Here is a 26,957-nt window from a genome sequence, read left to right as displayed (position 1 = left end):
TCACTTCCCCTTGCAGCTAGGGTTTCCCCATTGCCATCAAGTCGATTCTGACTAATGGTGGTTCCATGTGTATCAGAATAGAACAGTGCTCCATAGGGTTTTCAATGGCTTTTCTTCTGAGATGCCCCTGGGTGGATTCAAACTGCCAATCTTTCAGTTAGTAACCAAGCATTTAACCAATTTTGCCACCCAGGGACTCTGTCCCTACAGATTCTCCCTAAATGTTCTTCCTTGCTTGGGCTTACCTGGGCCTGAGGTGACCTGTATGTTTGTGCTGTGGCCTCTAGCTAGCAGCTTATCCAAGTGTTTGGGGAGCAGGGTGCCCTGGCCTGGGCCGTGAGCATCACTTGATTGGGTAAGCCATTAAATCTCCCCGTTGCCCACTTAAATCTCCCCGTTGCCCACTTCTTCTCTAGCAGGGATTTGTCAGAAAGCTGGTTCATGAAGGTAGCACATGGGTAAGAGTGACCAGCCTTGCCTTAGGCTGCTCTCTTGCCTCCTGCCTGCCTGAAACTTGGGTAGTCTGAAGGGAACTTTCATGTCCGTTATCTCCCAGGATCCTCACAAGTGCCCTGTGAAGGAGATATTGGTCATGATGACATCACAGTCCAATGAAAAGAGACTTTCCCAAGGTTGCGCGCTGAGCCTCCCATCCCAAAACATGCTGCCTGCATTTCAAGGATGATATAAGAGATTAAAGGAAGTCAGCAGGAAGAAAACTTTCTAGCCCATAGCCCAACCCTCCGTTTGTCAGATGGGGAAACTGTGTCCAGAGAACGAAAGAGGCTTATCTAAGATGAGGCTGTCAGAAAAGATTTGAGGTGTTATACAGTGTTTAAAAAAAAAATTTTTTTTCTTCTCCATGCCACTGTCCTCTGTTCCAGAAATATCCCCACTCACCCAAAATGAGCAGGAGTTCCCAGACTCTAGGACTTTCCAAGCTTTTGCCAGGTACAATAAGAACCTAAAAGTTGGACTAGACATGACCTGACAACTGAAACCCTTTTGTGAATGGGAACAATGCGTTAGGTGTTCCCACAAAACTGACCTTGAGGAAGTGTCTTCCCTCAGTGTCGCAGTTCCTTCCCAGTAGAAAGGAGGATCCACTACCCGACGATGGACGCAATGTGATGAGACTGGCCCAGGGCCCCAAGCCAGGGTGGTGGCTGTTTTAAGGGGGAAGACCCTGGGTATGGCCAGTTTGGATGTGCCCCAAGATGATCCTTGTCCAGTGCCAAGCCATCCAGGGACCCGACCCTACTTGCCCCAGACCTGGGTCAGCCCCAAATCCCCCATAATCAGCTTGTGACTACAGGGAGCTCAGCTTTGCCCAGTGCCTCCTGGTCATGGGGTGTCAGGGCCCAGAGCTGTGTTCCAGCACCAAGGGTACAGACATCCAGCTCCCCCTCCTTGTTTCCCCACCCCCTAGGCTGGCAGCGCTGGGGAGGCTGGGAACAAAGGGGGAAGTGTGCAGCGTTGGCCTGGGGCCTGCAGCCTCACCCCTTCCCCCACCTCACTCCAGCGTAGAGGTGACGAAGCCATTCATCCAGTAACGGGTGTCCTGGGAAGCCATTCATCCAGTAATGGGTGTCCTGGGATGGCAGAGGCTGGGGAGGCCCCTGGTTGTCCTCATGAGCTAGGAGAGGCTATGTCCAGGCTGGCGGGCCCAGCCCTGAACACCAAAACAAACCTCCAATTGTTACCTCCCTCCGCAGGCGGGGTGGAGCGAGCCTGAGGCCCTGCCATCCAGCCAGGCCGGGGAGGCGGGAGCTGATGCATAAACACTGGGGTTTGCTATAACTGAGCAGGCTCAGGGCTCAAATGAAGGCAGAGCCAGAGCGGGTTAAGCTCAAGACCTCGGTACCTCCTGTTGGAGTTTGTTTCCTCAGCTATAATGGGGATAATACCTACCTTTCTGGGTCAGGTTGTGGATTTTTTTTTTTTTTAATTACAGAAGTAATAGAGCAAACCATAGAGAAGCAAATGAGTAAAAGAATAACTTTTCTGTGTGTGTCCTCACAGACTTCCCTTTGTGCACACGTATATGTGTGCTTAAAGATGTGATTTGTATGTAACTGGATCACACTTGTCTGCATAGTTCTGTGTGGTCCATCCTGTTCTGCCACCCCACCCCACCCCTTAGAGATAAATACTTGCAGTGTTTCTCCTGCAAACACAAGCAAGTGCCATTGTACAAATTTATTGTCTGCCCTGTCCTTGCACAAAATGTACGTCCTGTACGTTGTTTTGTGCCTTGCTTTTTCCCCTTAATCTATCCTGGGGCTCTTTCTATATTAAGTACTACAGATGTGTTGCATTCTTCCCAACAGCTGCATAATATTCCATTACAGGCATGTCCCACCATGATTAAGAAATAGCACCCCCACCCCATTACTTTCTTTCTTCATATCACATACCACCTGATACATGTATTTTCTGCCCCTGGCCCCCAACTAAAATATCAAGTTCCAGGAAGGCAGGGATTTGCTTTAGTTCACTGCTGAGTTCCCGTTGACCGGAACAGCATTGAGAACATGCATTCAGGCATTATCTTTCCTTAGTAATAGAATTTATTGTTCTTTGAAAACCCTGGTGGCGTAGTGGTGAAGCGCTACAGCTGCTAACCAAAAGGTTGGCAGTTCAAATCCGCCAGGCACTCCTTGGAAACTCTATGGGGCAGTTCGACTCTGTCCTGTAGGGTCGCTATGAGTCAGAATCGACTCGACAGCAACCAGTTTGGTTTTTGGTTTTTAGACAATGTTACGGAGAACTGAGAGCTTGGGGGAGGGGCGTCTTTAAGGTCCTGCAAGCTGGGAGGAGCTGGGACTTGACTCCAGAGAGTGACAGGGACCTTTGCATGTCACTGTTGTTGTTGTCTTGTGCCGTCAAGTCGATTTTGACTCATGGCGACCCCATGTGTTACAGAACTGTTCCATAGGGTTTTCCTGGCTGTAGTCTATACACAGATCACCAGAATTTTCTTCCGTGGTGCTGCTGGATGGGTTCGAACCACCAACCTTTCAGTTACCAGCTCAGTGCCAAACATTTGTGCCATCCAGGGACCATGCATGTTGCCATAGTCTTACCAAATAAATTTCATCATAGTTGAATTGGCACCTGTCTCATCACTGAACAGGTACCTCCTTGGGGGTGTCAGCCAAGCCTGGGCTTGTGTCAGGAGTTGGATCCTGACTCAGGGCCCGAACATAGCGTGGGAGCCAATAGCTTGCATCATTGGACAAACACCTTTTACATTATTTAGGGGGGAGGATTGGTTTTTGCCTGGAAAGCTTTAAAAATCTTGTGCAGTTCATGTGTTGGGTTTGTACATAGCAGCTCAGGTAACCTGGTAGGCAGAGGTCGGCAAACTTTTTCTGTAAAGGGCCAGATAGTAAATAATCTTCGGCTTTGTGGGCCATACGATTCCTCTCTGCCACAAACATTCAGTTCTGCCGTTGTAGCAGGAAAGCAGCCATAAACGGTATGTAAACAAATCAAAGTGTCAGTGTTCCAAAAAAAACTTTATTCATGGTCACTGAAATTTGGATTTGATATAATGTTCACGTATCAAAATATTGGTCTAACCACTTGAAAACGTAAAACCCATTCTTAGGTGGCATGCTGGATTTGGCCCACACGGCCATAGTTTGCCAGCCTCTGGTTTACAGCAGAATCCTCTCAAGTGGCCAAAAGGTGCCTGAGCCTGACCGTCTTGGTTCAGACTTGGCAAGGCCCAAGAAGTTGCTGGAATGGAATTTGACCTATATAGACAGCACCAGGTAGAAACCTTGTTTCCTTCAGGGACTGGAAGCCAGAAGCAAGGAGAAGGACGTGAGCAGGAAGGGCATGGAACTTGGCATCATATCCCCCTCCCCAACTGGAAGCTTCACAGAAGCCTGGGGCCCCCTGATTATCTACTTTTTCGTCTCCAAGCCTCCCATTTTCTCATCTGTTAAGTGGGGGCAGTCTCTTCCCGAGAGTGTGCCTATTGCTGTCGTTGGGTGCTGTTGAGTCAATTCTGACTCATAGCAACCCCACGTGACAGAGCAGAACTGCCCCATAGGGTTTTCTTGGCTGTAATCTTTACAGAAGCAGATTGCTAGGTCTTTCTTTCACAGAGCTGCTGGATGGTTTTGAACCACCAACCTTTCAGGTAGCAGCCGAGTACTTACCCGTTTGTGCCACAAGAGACCCTTAGGGTGTGTCTATAGGAGCTAAATCAGGCTGTGTGAGCAGCTGTTGGCATGGTGCCCAGCACCTAGCTGGTGCTGATAAATGTGGCAGCCCCTTCCTATCATCTCTGGTTTAAAGATTCATGGGCACCTTCTGTCTCCAGGCCCACGGGGGCCGTAGGGGAGGCTCAGCCATGTAGGAGGCCTGACCCTGCTGGCAGTCCTGAAGGACATGGGCTCAAGAGGAGGAAATACCTGAGGTCACCCAAAGGTCGAGCTTCAGGCAGTTAACCCATCCTTCTTCTTTCTGAAAAGACTTGGCAGGATGAAAGGGGGTCAGGGGTAAAACGCCAGGCTAGGAATCCAAAGAACTGAAGGTCTAACCCTGGCTTTTGTTAACTGAGAATCCTGGGCCCCTACTCTCTGATCTCAGCCTCCCCATCTATCAGATGAGGGCATTAAGCAATTCCAAATTTCTTGAGCTTTGTTTTTTTTTTTTTTTTTTAAATGCCCAGACATTCATTCAAATGAAATCTTACACAAAAGAAACTCAAAATAAAGGAACCATCCTGGTTCAAGTAAGCCCATATTTCACCCCCACCCACAGCCCCTTTAGAACTAGACCAAGCAATTACAAAGCCCCATATCCCATGCTCCAGTGCACCGTGGGAAACTAGGTAGAAAGCTATGGGAGGAAGAAGAGATGAAGGGTGGTCTGGATTATGCCAGCTCCTGGACCCTCTTCCTGCAGAGAATGCCCTGTTTCTGAATGACGTGTAGGGTCATGCCCTCCCTCTGCCGATACTGACCAAGGGCTTCCTGCAAGCCAAGCCCAGGCCTAGGGTGCTGTACCAAGGAGGGCACATGGGTGCAGGTCAAAAGGCCATGGTGCTTGGCACATTGCACAACATGGCCAGGGCCATCCTGCATCCCAGAGTGTGGGAGGCAAGGTCCCCAAAGCTGATACCTCATCAAGGGTTTCCTGGAAGAGGGCCAGCTCTCAGTGGGTCTCTGGACCCCCAGAATTGGGCTAGGGACGGTGAGGGCTAGGACTGAGAGAGCCTCCTCTGTGCTGGATCCTGAGCCCGGGCATTTGCTGAATCCAGATGCCTCTGGCACTGCTGGGACGGTCAGGGTTTGAACTCGAATCTGCCTGACTTCAGAGGTCTCTTCTCTACAGCCCTGGTTGATAGGGTTGAGGATTGAGGGAGCATGCTGTTACCTTTTTTCTACCTCTTAGCTGACGTTACAGTACTTACCAGGGATTTAATGAATGGCTGAAGTGAAATCTATTAGGATGAACAACATTCTGGCAAACAGATACAGAGCCAGTTTTGCCCAAAAGCTGAACTGAGAAGTGGTGGTTTTATTTGTTTTACAATTGTTCTGTGCTGCACCTTAGCCTGGGCACTGTGTCTGCAGAGATGAATAAGGCACAAGTCCTGTAAGTCCCCAGTCTAGTGGGTAAGAGGGTCAAATAGGTATGCCCAACTATTTGGAGCTAAAGCTGGAGGCGGGAGGGCATGGAATGTTCTAGAAGGTAGCCCATTCCCAGGAAGTGGTGGTGATGGGTTGCTGGGGGTTCCAAATTCTGGGCTCTACATTGCTCCCTCACTCCCAAAAAGATTTCTATAAGAAAGTCACAAGGCATAGGGTTTTTTTTTTAACCCCTGCTCTAATTCATTACTAACTATTCCACCAGTTCAGTACCTAAATAAATATAATGTCAAATGGATGGGCTTCATTACTGAGTTTCAGACAGTGCCAAGGTGGCCTGATTGAGGATGGCTTCCTATTCTCTGATTCAATAAACACTTGATGAGTGAACTCTGCCAGGCTCCATGATGGGCACTTGATACAGAACTTGACAGCAACCCTTTAGGGCAGGAACTTTTATTCCCATCAGTGAGGAGATTGAGTCCAAGGGACAGGGTTGCCACCTATTCCAGCTCCAAGGTAGACAGTAAGCAGCTCACTGCATTTTGAACCTGGGTCTCCTGATTCCAAGCCAGGAAGGTGGTAGGTGCAATGTGGGTAGGAGGTGGGAACCTGGATGTGTGATGTGCCTGCCAAGGAGTAGAGGCCCCACTACTCCTTTATCTAGCATCAAGCCACACAGTGCACCCTGTTTCTTAATCTGGCCATTTCTATCTCCTCTTCTTCCTCCTGCACATACTGTTCTGTTTAGCTGGAATGCAATCTTGCCATTGCTTCCACACTTGGCAGGCTCCTTGCATGTTCTTCACGGTCCACCTCCAGTGTTACCTCCTGAAAACCCATCTTTAATTGTCCCCAGCCAAAATTAGAAATCTCTCCCTCCAGGTCACCTCCTCCCAACCCCCCACCACCACCAGTGCCTCATACGACCCCCCTATGGAAGCCCAGACCATACTAGCTTCTCTTTGTCTGCTGCTGCCTCCCCACTGGACTGGAAGCCTCTCTCTGCCTTGATGTCAGGACTGGGTCCTGTTTCACCTGGGGCCCCAGCTCCAGCAAGGGCCTTGAGCACAGGCCACTGAGTGTGTTCGTGAATCCTAATGCCGCAGCCTGCCTGGGTGGATGTGAATATAACCCAGTGTGTGGATAGGCACGTTTTTTAAAGCAGAGTTTGACCTTGACCTGCCAGTGGCAAAGTCCAGCAGAAGGATTTGTCCTTGGCAGCCCCACCGCCAGAGGCTACAGTTGAGTGGCCACTGAGCGGAGCCGAAGGGTGACTTCAGAGGCCCAAAGACCCCCCTGGAGCATCAGAGCAAGACTTAAATCAGGGCCTGTAGTAACAGTACTTAGCTCTCACAGAGCCACAGCTGCAATGCAGTCATTCATGGGCCACCACTCTGCCAGACTGACGTATCATCCGCATTGTTTTTCACTTAATGCTTTTACTTAAATTGCTTCATCTGAAATGATCTGAGCTTGTAAAAAATTTACTGTGAATAGGTGATACATTCACATGGTTCAAAATTCAAAGAAGTGCAAAAGGGTATAGGATGAAGTCTCCCTTCCCCCCTAGTCCCAAAGCACAATGTACATTCTTTTAAGTAAATAAGTAGACATATCCCCCCAACCCCAGCCAGTTTTTTTTGTTTGTTACACAAAAGGTAGCATACAATACACATTTCTCCGAAGCTTGTTTTTAACTTAGAATCTAACTTTTGGAGAGTATTCACATCAATAAAGAAATATATTCTCTTCTATGTATTCCATTATATAGACATGCCACATTTTATTAAATCATAAGTTTGCATTGCCAGTTTTATATTTATCCTAGTGTGTACTGTATTAGAAAAATGGATACCTTGTGTACCATCCATACCACATTCTGGACATGACCAGGCTAATGCATGTACCTCACCAGGCAGAAGGGCTGGTCCCTGGTGGTTTTTCAGCAGCTGCTGTTTGCTGAGCCCTCCTGTGATGGTTAGTGCTGGGTGTACATCTTCTTATTTAATTCCAGCCATTGCCCCCTGAGGTTTGTTTAAGGGCGTGTCTGCTGTAAGCCCCGTGCTTGGCCAGAGCCTACCAGAGAAGGTTTGGCAGGTGCTCGCCACACGCTCAGAACCGATGGCCTGGGGTCTGAAGGCTCCCTGTGCAATTGAGAAAAGGGAGACTTGGTGGTGGGGTAGAGGGTGTCTTCTGACCTGAGCCTTGGAGGGAATGCAGCCAGGCAGGAGGGAACCCCCAGCATCTAGGATAAATGCCTCAAGTTCAGCCAGGGAAAGGTCAGGTAGACCAGTGGGAAGGAAGGCCCAAGAGTTTATGCACCGAGCAGGGCCGAAGCCTTCTTCCTCTTTCTCAGCCTCTGATGTGAGAGCCTTGGCTTTCACAACTACTGCCTGGCAGCTTCTAGAGAATGAAAAGACCAGACGCATCTAATCAACAGCTAAGCCTAGTACTGTCTGTGAGGATATTGAAGTTGGGGCTGCCCCTGGGTTATGTGGGGAAACTGAGGCCCACAACAAGGCCATGGACAAGTTAGGATTCTCCCCTCCACATGTTCTCCCCCTCGCCCGACCTTGGTGTCCAGCCGGAGCGATGCACATAGTAAACGGCAGTCCATTCTTTGGCATGCCTCCCCTGGCTCCATTCTCCCACAACCGGTGGAGACCTGTCTAATGTCAAGTTTCTTGGCTTCCTCATTTTAAAAGCCAGAAAAAGATTTCTCTACCTTCCTCTAGCAAGGCAGAACACCTTGCTTGCCTTTCTCCTATCTTTGTGTAAATAGGGCCCTCCCTGCTGCCTTCATACCCTCGGCCTCCAGGGGATAGAAACCCACTGTCCTTTTTCTCCCCAGCCCTTTGCCCATTGGAAGCACCTTGGCCTTGACCCCCTTACTCGCCTCCTGTCATGTTCTTTTCCAAAGCACATTCCTCACTGATATGTCATCTGTGTCTACATAACCCTGGGAAGATCCAGGTATGGGGTCATTCCTGTGAGGGGCACTAGGTTCCAGCCCTGGCTTTGCCATGGACTCCTGAGTGGTCTGGATCTTATCTCTGCTTCCCAGAGCTCAGTTTCCTGGCCTGCGAAGGGGAGGGGAGCCACATCTACAGTGCCGACAGCATGACTAGTCCCATTTTGCAGATAAGAAAATGGGGGGACAAAGGGAAGTGTGAAGGGAGTAACTTAGCCCTTTGGAATTCACAGGTTGGCAGGTGGGCTAGAATTAGAAATCAGCACCTTTGGCTCCAAGTCCATGGCATTTCCCATCTATGATGCTCCTATCACATAATTTGGCTGACTGCAGTTCATCACATGGAGGGCTTGGCTCCTAGGCCTCCCAGTCAAAGGTTTGGAGCCATCTGGACCCCAGGCATGGTCCTACCAGGGGAATGAGACCCCACAGAATGCTAGCGCCTCTCCCTTTCTAGCCAAGACCTGACTGCAGAGGGAAGACCCTAACTTCCTCTCCCCAGGAGGAAGTCTGGCAAGCCCAGTGTCTAGAAGTTGGCAGTGGTGGTTTGGGCACCTGAGGTCAGGAGTGGCCACGTTGCCTGGGAGAAGGACAGGCATGGTGCCAAGATACCTGAACATGGGAACCTGCCAGCCCAGGCCCAGCCCTGTAGTAACCTGGGCCCAGACATGCCTATGACACTCTGTTTTTTCTCTGCAGAAGCTGACGGGTCGCCTCATGCTGGCTGTGGGAGGGGCAGTGCTTGGCTCCCTGCAGTTTGGTTACAACACTGGAGTCATCAATGCGCCCCAGAAGGTGAGTGCTCTGCCATCCTTTGCTAATCAACACATGCTCGCTCCACTGCATTACCACACGCTCACACTTCCCCCTTGGTGGGCAGTCATCATTTACGTCAGCTTACCATCTGCCTCACCAGCCAGTTTTCTGGCCCTGAGCAGGTCAGAGATGCTTGACTTCTGGCCTTGGAATCTTGAGCCTGAAGAATCCTAGACCATTAGGACCCACAGGATCATGGGGTTCTTTATAGGTCATCCTGATCGACCTCCCACCCAACACAGACACTCCACTGAATAAGTAATGCTCAGCATAATGGGGCTGTATTTACAGGGTATTTTGGGGCATATGAAGGGCTTTTCACCTGATGTTCCCTGCAGCCATGTAAGGTTTTTGCATTTTTCAGATGGAGAAAGTGTTCAGAGAGGAGAAACCTGCCCAGAGTCCCCCAGGTAGGCAGGGATAGAGCTGGTGTCCAATACTAGCCTGCCTTGGAGCCCATGCCTGCCAGGTGGTCCTGGAGCCTGTGCTCACAGACAGGAGTACACTCCCTTGTGAGGCATCCAGGTCTAGGCTGAAAGTGCCTCCTGTCTTTGGAGGCCCTGTGCCAGTCAAAGCAAAGATTGCATCTTGCCCCAGGGAACTGCGGGAGGTGGAGGTCTGTGCTGCCTGGATCTGCCCTCACTTGTTCACTTGAATGTCAGGACTGGAAGGGACCCTGGTGATCACCTCCAGCCCAGCCTACTTAGTTGCTTTACAGAGGAGAGAAGGGGAAAGGGGCAGGAAAGGAAACTCTTACTGACCCGTCCTGTATGCCAGGCGTTTTACATAGGTTATGAGGCTGGACGAAGATTTGCATTTTTATGCACCTGGAAACTGAAGCTCAGGCAGATGAAATGGACAATAGGCCAAAGTTGCATAGCTGGTTGAATGGTGGGGTCAGAAGCTGAACTCACTTGCTGCCACAACCTCAGACTCTCTTCCTAACCAACTTCTCTGGGCCTCATCCATTTAGAGATCTGTACCTTCCAGGGGAGGATGGAATGAGAGTGGAAGTCCTCCTGTCCAGACCACATACGTTGTCCAGACAGTTAAGGCTGGAAAGTGAGTGTGGCTGGCTCCCGAGGATCAGGCGTCTGTCCAGGGGAGCTGGGCAGTGTCAGAGCAGAGCTGGACCTCCTCCAAATAGGCGGAGGGTGGCTGTGGGGGCCACGCCTGGTGCTGGGGAGCAGGTCACCAGGAAGGCCTGGCCTGCTGAGTCATGCTCAGCTGCAGCAGAGGTGACAGGACTTTTCCAAACTCGCCTGAAATGGCGACTACGGGCCCATGGCTGGAATAATCCCAAGCCTGCTTTTGCTAAGTGCTCTGAACAGCTCTTGCCAGCTCTCAGAGCTGGCTTCCTTCAAGAACTCTTACAGAATTCGAGGGAGGATGAGTTCTCCACCTCGACTATGTGTTGGGATTCTCTGGACACCCCACATTCTGATTTAATTGGTCTGGGGTGCTGTTTGGGCACTGAATTTTTAAAAGTTCCCCAAGTGATCCTAACATGCAGCCAAGGTTGAGAACTACCGGATTAAGTGATATTTTGACAGTGACCACATAGTGAGTTAAGGACAGAACTAGGACTCTAAGCCAGGATTTATGGTCAGGATGGAGAAGGTGTTTTTCAGAGACACAATCCCGGGGAAGGGAGATGGAGGTGCCACAAAGCCAGGAATGAAATGCCCAGAGGAGAGAAAGCCTAGCATTTGGTAAAAAGTGAGTAGTTTGGTGTGTCACTAGGGTCATGGGAAGAGAAGGAAGGTTGGGGAAGTCAGCCAGGTAAGCCAGAGCCCCACCATGAAGGGCCTTGTGAGTACATTTGATCTACAAAAGGCTCAACCAACGACATGGCCTGGCCCAATCAGAATGGGCGTGTGAGGAAGGGCTTTTGTCTAGTTTGTTCACTACTTTAATCATTGGTGGGAATCCCTGAGTGGTGCAGATGGTTAATGTGCTTGGCTGTTAACTGAAAGGTAGGTGGTTTGAGTTCACCCAGAGACAGCTCAGAAGAAAGGCCTCATGATCTACTTCTGAAAAATCAGCTATTGAAAACCCTACGAAGCACAGTTCTGCTCTGACACACATGGGCTCTCCATGAGTTGGAGTCAACTCAGTAGTACTTGGTACCTAGATCAGTGCCTGTCCGTAGTAATAGGCACTCAGTAAATCACGGGTTGATGAATGAAGAGGTTGAGCTGGACAAATCACCGCCATGTTGCTAAACGCGAAGGACGGACGGTGACCTTGGTGGTGGCAAAGGCCAGAAGTGGGGCCGTGTGGGTGGAAACCTAATTGCAATGGGTTGAAGAGTGAGAGGGAGATGAGAAAGAGTAGAGACAGCCCACCAAGAGACTTGTGGGGCAAGGAAGAAGGAGGTGGTGGTAGCTGAAGGGGTTATATGTCACGGTTTTTTAAAAATATAAGACTTTATTTTTAAACACGTAAGGAATCAGCAGAGGAGGAGAAGGTGGAGATAAGGAAGTGAGGGGAGATGATTCTCAACGAGGCAGGAAGAGGGGAAGAAGGGGTTGCATTTAACCAGGAGGGACTAAGATACTTTAAGATTGAGGATGTGGACAAATCTAGAATGAAGTTCTTCAGTTCTGTGGCCTCCCATGTTATCAGAAATAGGTAAAAGGTTAGAGCTGATGTGAAAATGGGCAGACCAGGTTCTTAAAGAGAGACCGGTGGGCGGGCAGCACGGAGCGCCCAGCTGAGGTTGTAAACAGCAAGAGCACTGGGGGCACCTGTCTAAAGGTCACTTCAGACACCGCCACTGAAGACCAAAGCTGAATAGTGACCAGAATTGGTAGGGCACAAGTACATACCCTGGATCTAGCAGCGTTTCCGGGGCAAGCACTCAGGCACTCAGTCTGTTTATTTTAGCACTTTACGAACACTTCTCACAGGCCTGGCTGTCATTTTTCCAGTCAGGAGCAGATTAGAAGCGATAAACTAAAAAATGGGAAGAGGGAATGGGAGGACACAGTGGTAAGAAATGAAAGTGCAGCTCAGAGCCAATGTGCACCAGCAGGGCAAGGCGGATAACATGCCTCAGTAGGTGCTGAAGACATTGTCCTCGGCTGGCACAGTGATTCAATGCTGCCAGCACTTTCATTCAACTAAGACTTACTGAGCATCTGCTCTGTCCTACGTATTGTCCTGGATAGTGGGGAGCGATGTGTTGTTGCAGTGTGTGCCTGGTGAATCGAGTCTGATTCATAGTGACCTTATAGGACTGGGTAGATCTGCCACATAAGGTTTCCTAGGCTGTAATCTTTTCAGGAGCAAATCGCCAGGTCTTTTCTTCTATGGAGCCACTGGTGGGTTTGAACTGCCAGCCTTTTGGTTAGCAGCGGAGCGCTTAACCATTGCATCACCAAGGCTCCTTGGGAACGATATAGGTGTGAACAGAACGGGCAAATCCTGACTCTCATGGAGCTTGCATAGTACTTGGTCTGTGCCTGGTTCTGTGCTGGGCTTGGGAGGCAAAGGTGAGCTGGACCCTGTCCGTGCCCTCAAAAGTCAGAGCAGCCTGGGGAGACAACTTGGAAAAAGCTGGAGTATATTCATGAAAGATTCCAAAATGCTATGGAGCAAAGAGGAAGGAACCACCACACCTGCTGGGGTAGGGTGATGGGAGAGATGGAAAAGACTTCGGAGGATTTGGCAGCCTCGCTAGACCTTGAAGGGCGAGCCTGCCCTGAAGAGAAGGAGCCTGCACCGAACACACTCACTTCCCATATCTGCTCGGAAGAACTTAGGAAACTGTGGGTTGGCCATGGTTTGCCTACTCTAGAGAAGAGACTTTGCCCCACTAATGGTTAGGATGCAGATAATACTGTTAATTACAGAAGCTTGGTCTCTTCAATAAAACAAGCCCCAAAGGGCTTCCTCCTGGAAGTGGTTAATTAATGATAACATTATCTTAAATGTTTACAAAGCACCTCCCCATAAATTATCTTGAAGCAGCCCTGCAAGGCAGGCAGAGCTGGGATCATCTTCCTCGTCCTACAAGTGGGGAAACTGAGGTCAGGTGAGGATCACTTGGAGAGTGATCGGCGGAGCTAGAGGTGGACTCCAGGCTTCATGGCTCCCTGTCCCATGCTCGTTCCCCGACCCCGTAGTGTGTGAGTAATGATGACATATCCTGCCAGGAGTCTCACTGGGGAAGTGAGAGGAGGTGGGGATAAGCCCAGCCACAGACGGGGTAAATAGACAGGGCATCCTGACCACCATCCTGGGGTGATCTGAGAAATGCCTTAAACCCAGCCCCACCCCAAATGGGCTAAGTTGTCAACAGAGATGACTAAAGGCCATTGAGAAATCATGAACTCCTGGCCAAGGGACAATGTCAGGCATGTCTGAGAATGAGGCATACTCAGAACCCAGACAGTGGGCTGAAAGGGGCCTGATGGCTCATTGGCTCAGCCTTCCTTGTTTGACAAAGGAGGAACCTGGTCTCAAGAGGGGGTGAGGTCTACCCAAGTTGAATCGCTGAATCGCTGCTGGAAATAAGACCTGCTTCCCCTGCCTGGGGCTCCAGCAGCCCGTTCTTACCTCTGCCTAGATACAAAGAATCTGGGGTCCTTCCCCCACAAACCCTTATAGCTTGCTTACTGTGTGCCAGGCATTGTTCTAAACCCTTTAGAAATAGTAATTCATTGTTCCTCACAATAACTCCATTAGGTAGGCACTATAATCCCTGTTTTATAAGAAACGGGTACAGAGATGTTAAGAATTAAAGGAGGAGAGGAGATGAGAGGGTGGAGGGGGTTAGAAGCTGGCGAAATGGACACAAAAAGAGAGTGGAGGGAGAGAGCAGGCTGTCTCATTAGGGGGAGAGTAATTGGGAGTGTGTAGCAAGGTGTATATGGGTTTTTGTGTGAGAGACTGACTTGATTTGTAAACTTTCACTTAAAGCGCAATAAAAATTATTAAAAAAAAAAAAAAGAATTAAACCAAAGACACACAGCTAGTGAGTGACAGAGCTGGAATTCAAATCCAGGGATTCTGACTCCAGTCCATGCCTCAGTGAAAAGAATGGTGGTTATGCCATAGCCAGCCTTTCACAAACCTGCAGCTGCCACACTGCTAGCCCCTCATGCTCTGACTTCTATGCTGAGTCAAGCTCAGTCATGCACAGGCATCTCAACAGTTTCCCATACACAGTTGCACAACCTCTTACACCATTATACCCAGTCATAGCCATATCATCTCTTAAGTCCCTTAGTTATATTCATGGCTGGTTTATTAGTTAGTGGAGACTCTCTCTACCCCCAGCCCTGTGCTGGGCACCAGGGACACAGATGAATCAGACCTGAGGAGCACCGAACACTGTCGTTAGCTGTATGGGGGCAGTGGCAGAAACTGGGTGGGCACGGTGTGAGCAGAGAAGGGGGGAGGAGGGAGAAGGTACTGGCCCATGGAGCAGGGCTTCTCAACCTCAGGACTGCTGATGTTTTCGGCCAGATAATTCTTTGGTGGTGAAGCGCTGTCCTGTGCATTGTAGGATGTTTAGTAGCATGCCTCCCTGGCCTCTACCTGCTAGCTTCCAGAAGCACTCTGCCAGTGTAACAACCCAAAATGTCTCCAGACATTGCCAGAAGTCTTCTGGGGGCACCTCTCCCAGCTGAGAACACTGCAGTAGAGGGGAAGCAGTGGTTTATAAGGAAGACTTTCTGGAAGAGTGTGCGTTGTTTGAAAGGTGACTAACAGCTCGCCAGGGAGAAGGCACACAGGAAGTCCAGAGGTGTGGGGTGTCCAGGTAGCAGGAAGGCTGTGTGAGTCATGGAGTGGGTGGAGAGGAGACACATGGTGAGGACAGTGGGGAGCCAAGAAAGGCTTTGAGCAGGGGCGGCCATGGTGAGATGAAGCTCCCTCTGGCCGCAGGGGCACCCCGGAGGCAGGGACCAGTGAGGAGGCCAGTTAAAGCAGGAGCAATGGCCAGGCCTTGGTTTGGAGAGAAGCTGTGTTCAAAGCTCTTCCAGAGAAGCGGCCTGGGTGGCCTGATTCTTTGCTACGGGCTTGGGGGCCAGCTCCTAGCTTCATCAGGCTGCCTGAGCCTCTCCCTTAGGCACCAGGGAGAGGCCCCAGGGGACCCAGCAGGCAAGGCTGTCTGTCCAGCCCCACCTGGAGCATCTGGCCCTGAACTCCCAGCAGGCCCTGGGTGTGGCTGAGAGTTGCTATGGAGACCTAGCTCTGGGCTGGCAGCTGGGGGAAGGGGAGACAGAACAGGGGTCAAGGCCAAGCTGAGGGACTGAACTGGACAAGCTGGCCCTTTTCTTCTTCCTGGAGCTCACAGTTTGGCTGGCTGTTTAACCCCTTCATCCCCACAGTAACATCCAGGAGAGAGGAGGGAGGCCTAGAATAGGAGATCCCTGCAAGGGATGATCTGGGAGTCTCAGGCATCTTGGGGTAGAGGAATGTTTACAGGATCCCATAGGGAAGGATGGTAAGACCAGCCAGAGACTACAGAACATGCACCCCTTCTACCAGGTGGGCCTCTTGGTGAGAGTCTAGGCAGGAGGGCCAGATCTGGCCAGCAGCCTGTTTTTTTTACAGCCCATGAGCTAAGAATGTTTATCTGGCCTAAAACATTTGCCAATCCCTACTCTACATCACTTTGACTTACACAGTCCCCACTAACAGGGAACTCACTACCTCCGTGGTAGGCAGTCTCATTCCCTGGGGCCTGGAAAGCTCTTCTTTCCACTGAGCTGAGATCTGTCCCTCGAGGTCTATACCCTCTAGGGCTCCACAGACTGGTTGGTCCCTCTGTGGGCTCCCCTGTGGCAGGTCCCTAGCTCCTTCAGATTCTCTCTTGCACCATAAATTCCTTAGGGGAGTGCTTTGTCCTCAGGCAATTTAAAATGGAAAACCCTGTCCCTAATGCTCTTCCCGAAGGTCGGTCGCAAGAAACACTGTGACAGCAGTCATGGCTTATTTACCTCTTGCCGTGTGCCAGGCAGTGTGCTCTGCCACCTGCCCAGGCCCAGGGCAGGGCCTTGCTGTAGACACCGCCTGAGCACAGAGGAAGTGAGTGCTGCCTCCCAGGCAGGCAGACGTGTGATCCTTCACACACAGCTGCCTGGGCAGAAAAAAAAAAATTTTTTTTTTGTTAGGGGGAATTCCTGAGAAGCTTCCCCCTTTACCCCCAAGAGAACTGCTGGGGGTAAGGAATAGCTTTTTATTGGAAACCAGCCAGTCCAATGGATCTCAGCTCCCCAGAGCCAGCCTGTTTTCTTGAAGTTGACCCTGTCAATGCTGCTCAGTGGCCCCTCTGGGCCTCTTTGCCCTCCAGGTTCAGTGAGGGGGCTGGACAGAGATCTCTAATAGCCTCTCAACTGTAGACAGGCCGCCACACGACAGTGCCCCCTCAAACTGACCAAGCCCTTTCCATTTGTCCCCAGCATTCGTGTACTCACAGAGACCTCTTGTGGGGGCAAAAAGGTGTGTAGGCTGGGAAGGGAGCAGGAAGCAGATGAATGGGCTGAACCTGATGCATTTTGTGCGTGGGGCTCTGACCACCATATTGAGGAGGAATTCCTGGTGGGAAGTGGAACCTGGCTTGGGTGGATGGGAGGAGTCAGGAGGAGGATACAGCTGAGACCTAGGGCAGGTGCTGTGTGGTAGAGAAAGAAGTGAGACAATTTAGGAGGCAGAATGGATAGAACCTGGCAATTGACCGAATGTGGGGCAATGGCAGAATTGAGGGTAGCTCCCAGGCTGTGATGACCACAGAAGGAGCAGGGTTCAGAAGCAGGCATGTGCCAGCCATCACAAACCTGAGCCAGGGCTGGAGAGGCTGCCGTACTTTGTGGATTCTTTGTCTGTGGGATCCTGTTGGTAGGCTTCTTTCCTAGGGACACCCCAGCTACTTCTGCTTGAGGGCAGAGACTAGTTAGATGGAAGACCCGAAAACTTATTCCCATGTAGGTCTCTTCTCATTCTCCCAGCCAGCCCCTACCCCCCGCCTTTCCTGAGCCAAGACTCAGCCTGGAGCCCCACATAGGGCATGGACCCCCCCAGGAAGGAAAGGACATGGAGCTCCCACACCAGCAACAGGAATAGAAAACCAGGCATGGCTTCTTCCTGAAAATCCCAGGCCCCAGATCAGGAGGCAGGACCTCACTGCCCAGCCTTATCTGTTGAGTGAGGATGGAGAATGAGTCTGGGGCCAAGGTAGCATGAAGGGGGCTGGCTGCCCAGCCTTCCTCAACCCCAGAAAATGGTCCGAGTACAGCCAGAATGCTCCTTAGAAGTGAGACTTTGTCTCACATACTATGGACGTGTTATCAGGAGGGATCAGTCCCTGGAGAAGGGCATCATGCCTGATAAAGTACAGGGTCAGTGAAAAAGAGGAAGACCCTCAACAGGATGGATTGACACAGTGGCTGCAACAAGGCTCAATCGTAGCCACGGTTTTGAGAATGGTGCAGGACCAGGCAGTTTTTCGTTCTGACTCGACAGCACTTAACAGCAACAGTCAGGGCCTAGCCTTGGACAAGATTTGGTTCCTCTGACTTGTGTTACCACAGGCACGAGACTTACCTGGAGCGGGCCTGTGATGACACCACACATACCAACTGCCTCAGTATCTCAAGCCAAGTCCAAAGAAGACCGCTAAATACCTGAGCTGCTGTAACAGAACACACCCCCTAACCTCCATCCCCCCTGCCCCGTGTCACACCCTTAAGCTCACTTAGGTAGTAGATAGAATCTTTAAGCTCTTACTTAGCACTTACTAACTCTTACTTTGCTCACAATCCAAACAAGTTCCTTTAGCCGGTTTCTTGGCAAGTTTTAAAAAGGTTTGTGGAGCATGTATGAGATAAGCACCTGAACCACAGAGGGATGGGGAAGACCCTGAGAACTATGGAATGCAAGAATGCAAGAAACAAAAGCCACCTGGGACCAGTCAGCATAGGTACTGAACCACACCTCTCCTTGTCTCTTAGTGAGCCCCAGGGACTTGCTGCTCAGGGCAGCAAAGTGAGAGTGCCAGAAGGGAGAAAGGTTTCCACTCAGTTAATGGCCAGAAAAGTTTGGGTCTCTGAGGGGTGAGTGTCATTTATCTGGACAGTTCCCTTATCCAGAACAGCTTGTTCTCCGCATAGCCTATAAATGGGCCATCACTGTCCCCAGCCCATCCTCCACTGGGGCCAGTTTTATCTCTTGAAGAACACAAGCACTGTTTTGTTAAAGTCTGCTTTCTCTCTGCCCCCGGCAAAAACAGAGCTTCTAGGAGGAGAGCTCAAGACCCTTCACTCCCTGATTCCTCCATTCCCTGACCAGGAGTCTCTGGTCCCGCTCTGAGACAGGCCTTGGTTTGAATCCACTTGGGGTCCTTGCTTTCAGGGAGGACAAAGTTCTGGGAGTCAAGGAAAGCCTCTCAGAGGAGGGAACCTTTGAGCTGGATCTCAAAACGTTTCTGCACAGTAAAGCGGGGTGCCCTCCAGGCAGGAGTAGTGGCATCTACAAAAGCATGGAGGGGTGGGAAAGTGGGATGTGGAGCCAAGGTGCCGCTGATGTGTTGGGAGTAGGAGCTGGTGGTAGGTGACGAGGCTGGGCTAATATCTGGCGGGAGGCTTGATTTCAAATTATGGGGTGGGAACTTGGTTAGATTTTCCCGGGGTCTGTACCAGAAGGTAATTTTAGGGATCCCCTGATTCAGTGATGACTTCTGTTTATTTACTTATGGAGTGCTAACTATGTGCCAGCCACTGGATAAGCACTTTAAATATGTTTCCTCAAGTCCCTGCAACCCTGTGAAGTGGTACTTACGTACTACATGCAAATGCTGCCATTTTAGAGTTGAGGCTGTTGAACTTGGAGGTAACATAACTTGCCCACTGTCACACTGGAAATGAGTGGTAGAGCTGAGTTCTGTTGCATCTGGATTCAGAGCCCAGGTTCCTACCCACTGCATGTCTGGCTCCCCTGGGAACAGACAAGTGTATCCTCAGGGCCGCCTCTGCCAGATGTCTCCACACTTGGCACAGGTCATGGCAGCAGGGCAGGGAGGATGGTGAGAGGCCAAGGACCCACTGCAACTGCAAGGAAAGCACCCTGGGACCAGGCTAGCATATTCAATGGACATTCCTGGGACTGTGGGCCTCAGTTTCCCCTTTGATAAGTGTGGCTACCCACAGCCTCCTGCTATACACCTAGGGCTGAGAAGGGGAGGGAGGACCCTAGCAGTAGCAGTGGAGGTTGATGAGGCTGTGCAGTGCTGTGTGTGTGTGCCTCTGTGTGGGGCAGGGATGGGGGAGCTGGTTTGGCATGGAGTTGAGCTGCAAGTGGTAAGGGGTGGACGGGCACACAGGTTCGTGTCTGGCTGAGAACTATGAGCACGGGTGTAGTATGATGCTACGTGAATACAGGAAGCTGTGTTTCTGTGTACATTGGGCCTACGCCCAGCTATGTGTGAGGCTGGGTGGGTCCGGCCAGTCCCCTGGTGCACTGGGTGTGTGTCTGCACTGCCCGAGAGCATGAGTGTGCTCAGGCAGAACCAGTGCTGCCCACCTGCCACATACCTGGGAACCGGGCTGGTCAGCCCTCCCTGGGGCAGGGGCGGGAACAGGTGTCTCTAGTTCCTGGAACTGCTTCCTTGTCCGGAGCCTTCTCCTTTACCTGCCAGGTGGGCACCTGAAGAAGGGAGGAGGCTATGGGTTCTTCAAGGTGAAACTCCCAGCCAGCTACAAGTGAGCTGGACCTGGGGGACAGAAGGTGGCAGTGTGAGTCTTGGGAGCCTGTCTGGAGGGTGATGTGTACAAGTTCCCTGTGCCAGGCCCCGAGTTCAAAGTCAGGGATCCTGACCTTCCCCTCCTACCAGGGCTCCTGAATGGCAGAACCTGTCTGTCCAGCTGTATTTCCTCCGGTAGGAGGGTAGGGACGGGGACCAGGTGGCTGGAGCTGGGGTGAAGAGGAAAGGTACAAGCAGGGAGGAAACACTCTCTCCCTGTACCTCTCTGGTCTCTGCCTGAACTTTCACCATTGGTCATCTGCCATCATCATTCTCAGCAAGTCATGCTGAGCATGTGAAACCACACCTCAAGGAAGTGTGAGAACTGGCACAGCTCCCAGAGATGGGGACCAACCACTGGCTTCTCACCTGGGGAAACTGAGGCCCATAAAATGGAAGGGACCTGGCCTCAGGCTCGCCCTCCAGGCTGCCTCTCCCCCTGCAGGTGATCGAGGAGTTCTACAACCAGACGTGGATCCAACGCTATGCCGAGCCCATCTTGCCCACCACGCTCACCACGCTCTGGTCCCTCTCCGTGGCCATCTTCTCTGTGGGGGGCATGATCGGTTCCTTCTCTGTGGGCCTCTTTGTTAACCGCTTTGGCCGGTGAGTAGAAGGGGCCCCAGCTCTGTCCATGGGGAGCCCTGGTGTGAGGGAGGAAGACCGAGTCCTGCCCAGGGAATCTCCAGTTGGACTGGGAGGTGGGGAGACTGCCCTGCTCGCTGGTTCCAGGGTATTACCAATGGCCCCACCTCTGGGGAGCCTGGGGGGATCCCAGCCCTTACCCAGGGACTTGCCTGACCTGCAACCCCTACTTCAGGCGGAATTCGATGCTGATGATGAACCTGTTGGCCTTCGTCTCCGCGGTGCTCATGGGATTCTCTAAACTGGGCATGTCCTTTGAGATGCTGATCCTGGGCCGCTTCATCATTGGGGTGTATTGTGGCCTGACCACGGGCTTTGTGCCCATGTACGTGGGGGAGGTGTCACCCACGGCCCTCCGCGGGGCTCTGGGCACCCTGCATCAGCTGGGCATCGTCGTTGGCATTCTTATCGCCCAGGTAAGGGGGGCTGGGTCTGCTTGCCAGCACTGCCCCACCTACAGCTTCAGTGGCTCTTGGCTCTGTCCAGCGCAGCACAGCTCCCCCGATGTGGGCCTCCTTATCAGCCTCCTAAAACACTAAACCTATCACCATCAAGTTGATTCCAACTCATAGTAACCCTATAGGACAGAGTAGAATGCCCCATAGGGTTTCCAAGGCTATAAAGACTGCCACATTTTTCTAGAGCAGAGTGGCTGATGGGTTCAATGCCAACGTTTTGGTTAGTAGGATCAGCCTCCTACAGGCCTGTGAAGAAAGATGTGCTATGTAGCCCAGGCACAGGCTCCAGAGGGCACTCCCCTCACTCAAAAGCTTCTGTGGGCCTCCCTGGTGAAAGAGTAGATCCAGATGACTTCACCCCTCTCACTCCAGCCCATTCAGCCCTGTGTCCTTTCTTCTTAGCTGGGATGCACCCATGGTGAACCCCATGTCCTTCAACAAGCTGGTCTCTGCAGGCCTTAAGGCCTTCACATACACTGTGCCCTCTCCCCTTGTGGCACAGTGGCCAATCAATCAAATTCACCAACTGCTCCTTGGAAACCCTATCAGGCAATTCTACTCTGTCCTATAGGGGTCACTATGAGCCGGAACTAACAATACAGCAATGGGTGGTATGTGGTGGTGCTCTCTCCCTAGAAGGATTTCCCTTCTCCTCAGCCCCCAAGTCCTTCTGTGGCAGAGTAGCAGCCCCCTGCCCATGTTGGATATGTCTGTAGCTGTCTTGTGTCATTTGTCCTCCCAATAATGCCTTGAGGGAGGTCCTATGTTGCTTGTGCTACAGATAAGGACACTGAGGTTCAGAGAGGTTAAGCCTCATATTAGTAGCAGAGTCAGCAGGAGCCCAGGTTCCCTGGATTCAGAACTGGAGCTCCTTCCCTAAAGCAGAGCAGGTGGAGGTCACTGTGGGTCGGATGGGCTAGGAGTGGGGGTCAGGGCGCGCACAGCCGCTTCCTCTGTCCCCACTTCTTCCCCCAGGTGTTTGGCCTGGACTCCATCATGGGCAACGAGGAGTTGTGGCCCCTGCTGCTGAGCATCATCTTCATCCCAGCCCTGCTGCAGTGCATCCTGCTGCCCTTCTGCCCCGAAAGCCCCCGCTTCCTGCTCATCAACCGCAATGAGGAGAACCGGGCCAAGAGTGGTACGGCCGGGCCCTGTCCCACCTGTCCCCGAGCCCTGGCCTTCTCCCTGCTCTGAGCCACCCCCACCTTCCCTCCGGCCCCCCCAGTGCTGAAGAAGCTGCGAGGGACAGCAGACGTGACCCGTGACCTGCAGGAGATGAAGGAGGAGAGCAGGCAGATGATGCGGGAGAAGAAGGTCACCATCCTGGAGCTGTTCCGCTCGCCCGCCTACCGCCAGCCCATCCTCATCGCTGTGGTGCTGCAGCTGTCCCAGCAGCTGTCGGGCATCAATGCTGTGAGTGCCCCCACCCACCTTTTCCCGTGGCCCCAGCCAAAACTTTGGTCAAGTGTGTGCTGTGACCAAACCCCAAACTAATTTTTTACTCACCCTGTGTCCTACACAGCCACAGTGCCCACCTGAGCCCTAACGACTTCTCTGTCTGGTAGGTCTTCTATTACTCCACAAGCATCTTTGAGAAAGCAGGCGTGCAGCAGCCTGTGTATGCCACCATCGGCTCCGGCATTGTCAACACGGCCTTCACCGTTGTCTCGGTGAGTCTTTGCTTGTTATTTGTCAAAAGCCAGGATGTAGCTCGGGGCCTCCGCCTCACTTGCTGAGAGCCAGGCACTGTGTCTCCATCTCTGTAAGTGCCATCTCATCTCACCCTCAAAGCAACGTGTGAAGTTCATTACTCATATTGCACAGCTGAGGTCACTGATGCTCAGAGAGGTGAAATGGCTTCCCAAGGTCACAGCCAAGGACGCTCAGCTGTCTGGTGCTCTGGGACCAGCTTTCACCCCCTCACCCCAATCTAGCCCCCAAGCCGAGCACCGAGGGGAAGCAGTACTGTTTTCCTCACTGGTCTCTGCAGGGCCGTGTGGCTTTCCTGGCTGTAGGGGCGAGCCTGTGGGTGGGAAGATTTGGAAGGGCATCAGGCTGGTGCTGACACTCTCTCTGCCCATAGCTGTTTGTGGTGGAGCGAGCCGGCCGGCGGACCCTGCACCTCATCGGCCTGGCTGGCATGGCGGCTTGTGCTGTGCTCATGACCATTGCGCTGGCACTGCTGGTGAGTCAACCGCTCTGGAGGGTGAGGCTGCCTCAGGTGGCAAGCTCACCACAGGGCTTCAGATCCTAAGTGCCTGTCTCAGTCCCAGCTCAGTCAGGCCAGATGGGAGCTACTGTTTCCCTAGGTGCCCCCCACCTTGAGGTTGGGCCTGACCTCCGGTCCTCAGGTTGTCTCCTTCTACGCCCCTCACACCTCATCTGAAACTTGTGTCTCTCCACTTGGTGGTTTCTCTCCACAGCCCCAGGCCCCAAGTTTCCTTCTCCCTAGGGCATTGTTTGGCCCACAACAAAACTCTTCAAAATCTTTTTGTCTATAGCCTCAGTTAATCTTCAGAACAACCATCCTCACCATAGAGGCACCGGGACATGCCCTGTCACTTAGTTCTCACAACTTGTGTGCAGCTCAGGTATTATTCCCATATCATGGGCAAGGAACCCCACTAACCCAGGGAGGTTAATAATGTGGCAAGCCAGGAATTGAACCTCAGTCCTGCTGACCACAAGCCTGTGACTGACTACTGTGATACCCCGTGTGAGGCCCTTCACACACACGAACACCAGTTGTCCAGCCTCTGGGCAAGGAAGGCACCATTACACTTGTTTTACAACTGAACCGAAGCTTAGAAAGTCCAGTGATGGCCAGGAGGCTCAGCATGTTAGCAAGTGAGTGGCAGATCTGGGATTTGAACCAAAGCCCATTCTCCAGTGGCCTCCTGGAAGAGAATGATTACTCACACAACCACATGCTTAGTGCCCACTCCCTGCAGGCCCTGAGCTGGGCATGTTACAAACCTTCCAGTATGGATCCACCCCCATGCCCAGGAATGTTTCCACACGCTGCTGCCACAGGCAGACTGCTCTGCATGCAGAGCCAGGGGGCCACAGAGGCCTCTTCTTTGTGCCTCCCACACACAAAGCACATTACTGTTCCCAGAGGATGGACACAGCCACCTTGCAGGGCTGAAATCATTCTGTCTCAGGATGAGGAAACAAACGCAGCACAGGGTACCTAGGGCACACAGCAAATCCAGGATGAGCCCCAGGCTTCCTGCCATAAGCCTAGAACCCTTAGCCCCACCCTGGGCTGCCTCTGCCCCTTGCTCCTCTGCAGATGCATTTCAGCCCAGTCTAAGCCCCCTTTTCTCCCTTATCCTCAACAGGAGCAGCTGCCCCAGATGTCCTATCTGAGCATTGTGGCCATCTTTGGCTTTGTAGCCTTCTTTGAAGTGGGCCCTGGCCCCATACCATGGTTCATCGTGGCTGAACTCTTCAGCCAGGGTCCTCGCCCAGCTGCTGTTGCTGTTGCTGGCTTCTCCAATTGGACCTCAAATTTCATTGTGGGCATGTGCTTCCAGTATGTGGAGGTGAGTACCTCCATTGTCTCACACTCACTATTTCTCACCTGCACGTGTGAACTCACTGCTCATGGATTCCAGAAGATGTGAACACTCCTGCCCTACTGGGTGTAGATGGAAGATATTTATATATGTATATTTTGGGTGTCACTATTAAATACAGACATTAAGTTACAGTTTATCTGGATGAACCAGCTTATAAATACACCATCTCATTCCCTCTGTAACTTACCTGAACAGATAGAAATGGCTGGTTTTTAGAACCATGGTTTTGATACGCACTATGCAAAGTGCTCTTATTAGGACTCTTATAAGGACTTATGCTGAGGAGGAAATCAGGCTCAGAAGCCCAAAGTCACATAGCCAAGAACCCTGACCTCAACTCCAGGGTTCTTTCCTTAGCTTTGCACTGTATATTCCCACTCTGCAGTGGGAGCCCGCTCCTGGGTTGTGAAGATCCCCCGTGGTGCCTGTTACGTGCCAGGTGCAGGCACAGTCTCATGTAATTGTCACAACATCCCTGGGCTGTAGTGGGTTTTTCCTTTTTCCAATCAAGGGCCCACAGGTAAAGCAACTTATCCAAGATGCTACAGTCAGGTTGTACAGGCAGGACTCCGACCAAGTGTGTGTCTCTGTTTTTCAGCAACTGTGTGGCCCCTATGTCTTCATTATCTTCACTGTGCTCCTGGTCCTGTTCTTCATCTTCACCTACTTCAAAGTTCCTGAGACTAAAGGCCGGACCTTCGATGAGATTGCTTCTGGATTCCGGCAGGGGGGAGCCAGTCAAAGTGACAAGACTCCAGAGGAGCTGTTCCATCCCCTGGGGGCTGATTCCCAAGTGTGAGGTGCCCCACGCCACCAGCCCGGCCTGCTCCCAGCAGCCTCAAGGATCCCTCGGAGCATAGGCAGCTGGACGAGACTTACAAGCTGACAAGTGTCAGCAGAGCCGGGCTTGGGGCTCCTTTCTTCAGCTAGCAGTGATGTCCAGAAGAATATTCAGGACTTGAATGGCTCCAGGATTTTAATTGTTGCTCAAGCAAGACTGTTGCTCAATCTATTCAGTCAAGCAACAGATTTTATAATTTTTTTTATTACTGATTTTATTATTTTTTTATCAGCCAGAGTTTCCTGTACCCACACACCCGGCTTCACCCTGAATGACTCAGCACCTGAGGGCGGGGACCAGGCCCTTTTCAGACACTTGCCTTCTTCACCAAGCTAATCTGTAGGGCTGGACCTATGACCAAGAACACACTAATAGATCTATGAACTACGAGGCTTCTACCCCAGGAGGTAGCTATGGCCATTCCCTTCTTTGGGCCTGGATCTCCCTGCCTCAGGGGTCAGGCTCCATTAAGATTTGCCCATTCCCATCTCTTCCTACTCAACCACTCAAATTAATCTTCCCTTGCCTGAGACCAGTTGGGAGCACTGGAGTGCAGGGAGGAGAGGGGAAGGACCAGACTGGACTGCCAGGTTCTAGTCTTTGCACTGAGGCCAGAGGATCACCATGAGAGGAAGGCCGTGGGAGGCTGAGAACTCACTCTCAAGAAGTCATGGATACTCCTGCCCTGCTGTGTATAGCTGGGAGATATTTGTGTGTATATATATATATTTTTGGTTGTCAATATTACAGACACTAAGTTATAGTTTATCTGGACAAACCAACTTGTAAATACACCACCTCACTCCCTCTGTAACTTACCTAAACAGATATAAATGGCTGGTTTTTAGAAACATAGTTTTGAAATGCTTGTGGTTGCAGGTAAAGGGATTTGGATGGGAGTGGGAGGGAGATGTAAGCTGGGTTGCAACCACTTCAATGGCTTTAGACTTTATTGACTCAGAATCCAGTCCCTTCCAGCCACCTCTGATCGGTGCCCTCTATTACTCAAAAATCTGTGTGATCCTGGTTACCCACAGAAAATCTGAATTCCTTATCTTGGTTTTCAGGCATTACCAATTTCCTTGACATAATATAGGATAGCTGGTGTTCAAAAAATGATAGCAATGTGCAAAGTTGTGATGCCTCAGGCCTTGATAGGCATTATTATCTCCAATGTAAATAACTTATGTACTATATCCACATTTGACATACTTAGGTCATGTGTCTGAAGTCTTACAGCAGGAAATATGCTAAAACTGATGCTTACACAGCCCCTACCT

General features: G+C 51.4%; 1 protein-coding gene and 1 long non-coding RNA gene across 2 annotated transcripts in view; one reads left to right on the top strand and one right to left on the bottom strand.

Annotated features, from left to right (window-relative positions):
• SLC2A1 (solute carrier family 2 member 1) overlaps positions 1-26,532 on the top strand; it is a 30,007-nt gene extending 3,475 nt beyond the window's left edge. Inside the window, exons 2-10 of the mRNA XM_064281825.1 lie at positions 9,283-9,378; positions 20,595-20,755; positions 20,970-21,210; positions 22,228-22,390; positions 22,478-22,665; positions 22,818-22,922; positions 23,336-23,437; positions 24,597-24,800; positions 25,435-26,532. Coding sequence (XP_064137895.1) covers positions 9,283-9,378; positions 20,595-20,755; positions 20,970-21,210; positions 22,228-22,390; positions 22,478-22,665; positions 22,818-22,922; positions 23,336-23,437; positions 24,597-24,800; positions 25,435-25,635 — 1,461 coding nt within the window. The 3' untranslated portion in view covers positions 25,636-26,532. The remainder of the gene's footprint in view (positions 1-9,282; positions 9,379-20,594; positions 20,756-20,969; positions 21,211-22,227; positions 22,391-22,477; positions 22,666-22,817; positions 22,923-23,335; positions 23,438-24,596; positions 24,801-25,434) is intronic.
• On the bottom strand, positions 4,656-22,867 carry LOC135230723 (uncharacterized). Its single transcript, XR_010321381.1, has 3 exons — positions 22,759-22,867; positions 19,941-20,052; positions 4,656-19,344 (listed from the first exon to the last, which is right to left on the bottom strand). It is a non-coding gene; the product is annotated as an uncharacterized LOC135230723 (long non-coding RNA).
• Positions 26,533-26,957: the final 425 nt, after the last annotated feature.

The sequence above is a fragment of the Loxodonta africana genome, chromosome 3 (genome assembly GCF_030014295.1).
Source record: "Loxodonta africana isolate mLoxAfr1 chromosome 3, mLoxAfr1.hap2, whole genome shotgun sequence".
Classification (NCBI taxonomy): Eukaryota; Metazoa; Chordata; class Mammalia; order Proboscidea; family Elephantidae; genus Loxodonta; species Loxodonta africana.
The sequence above is the reverse complement of the archived record's forward strand: the minus strand, read 5'-3'. Positions and strand labels throughout refer to the sequence as shown.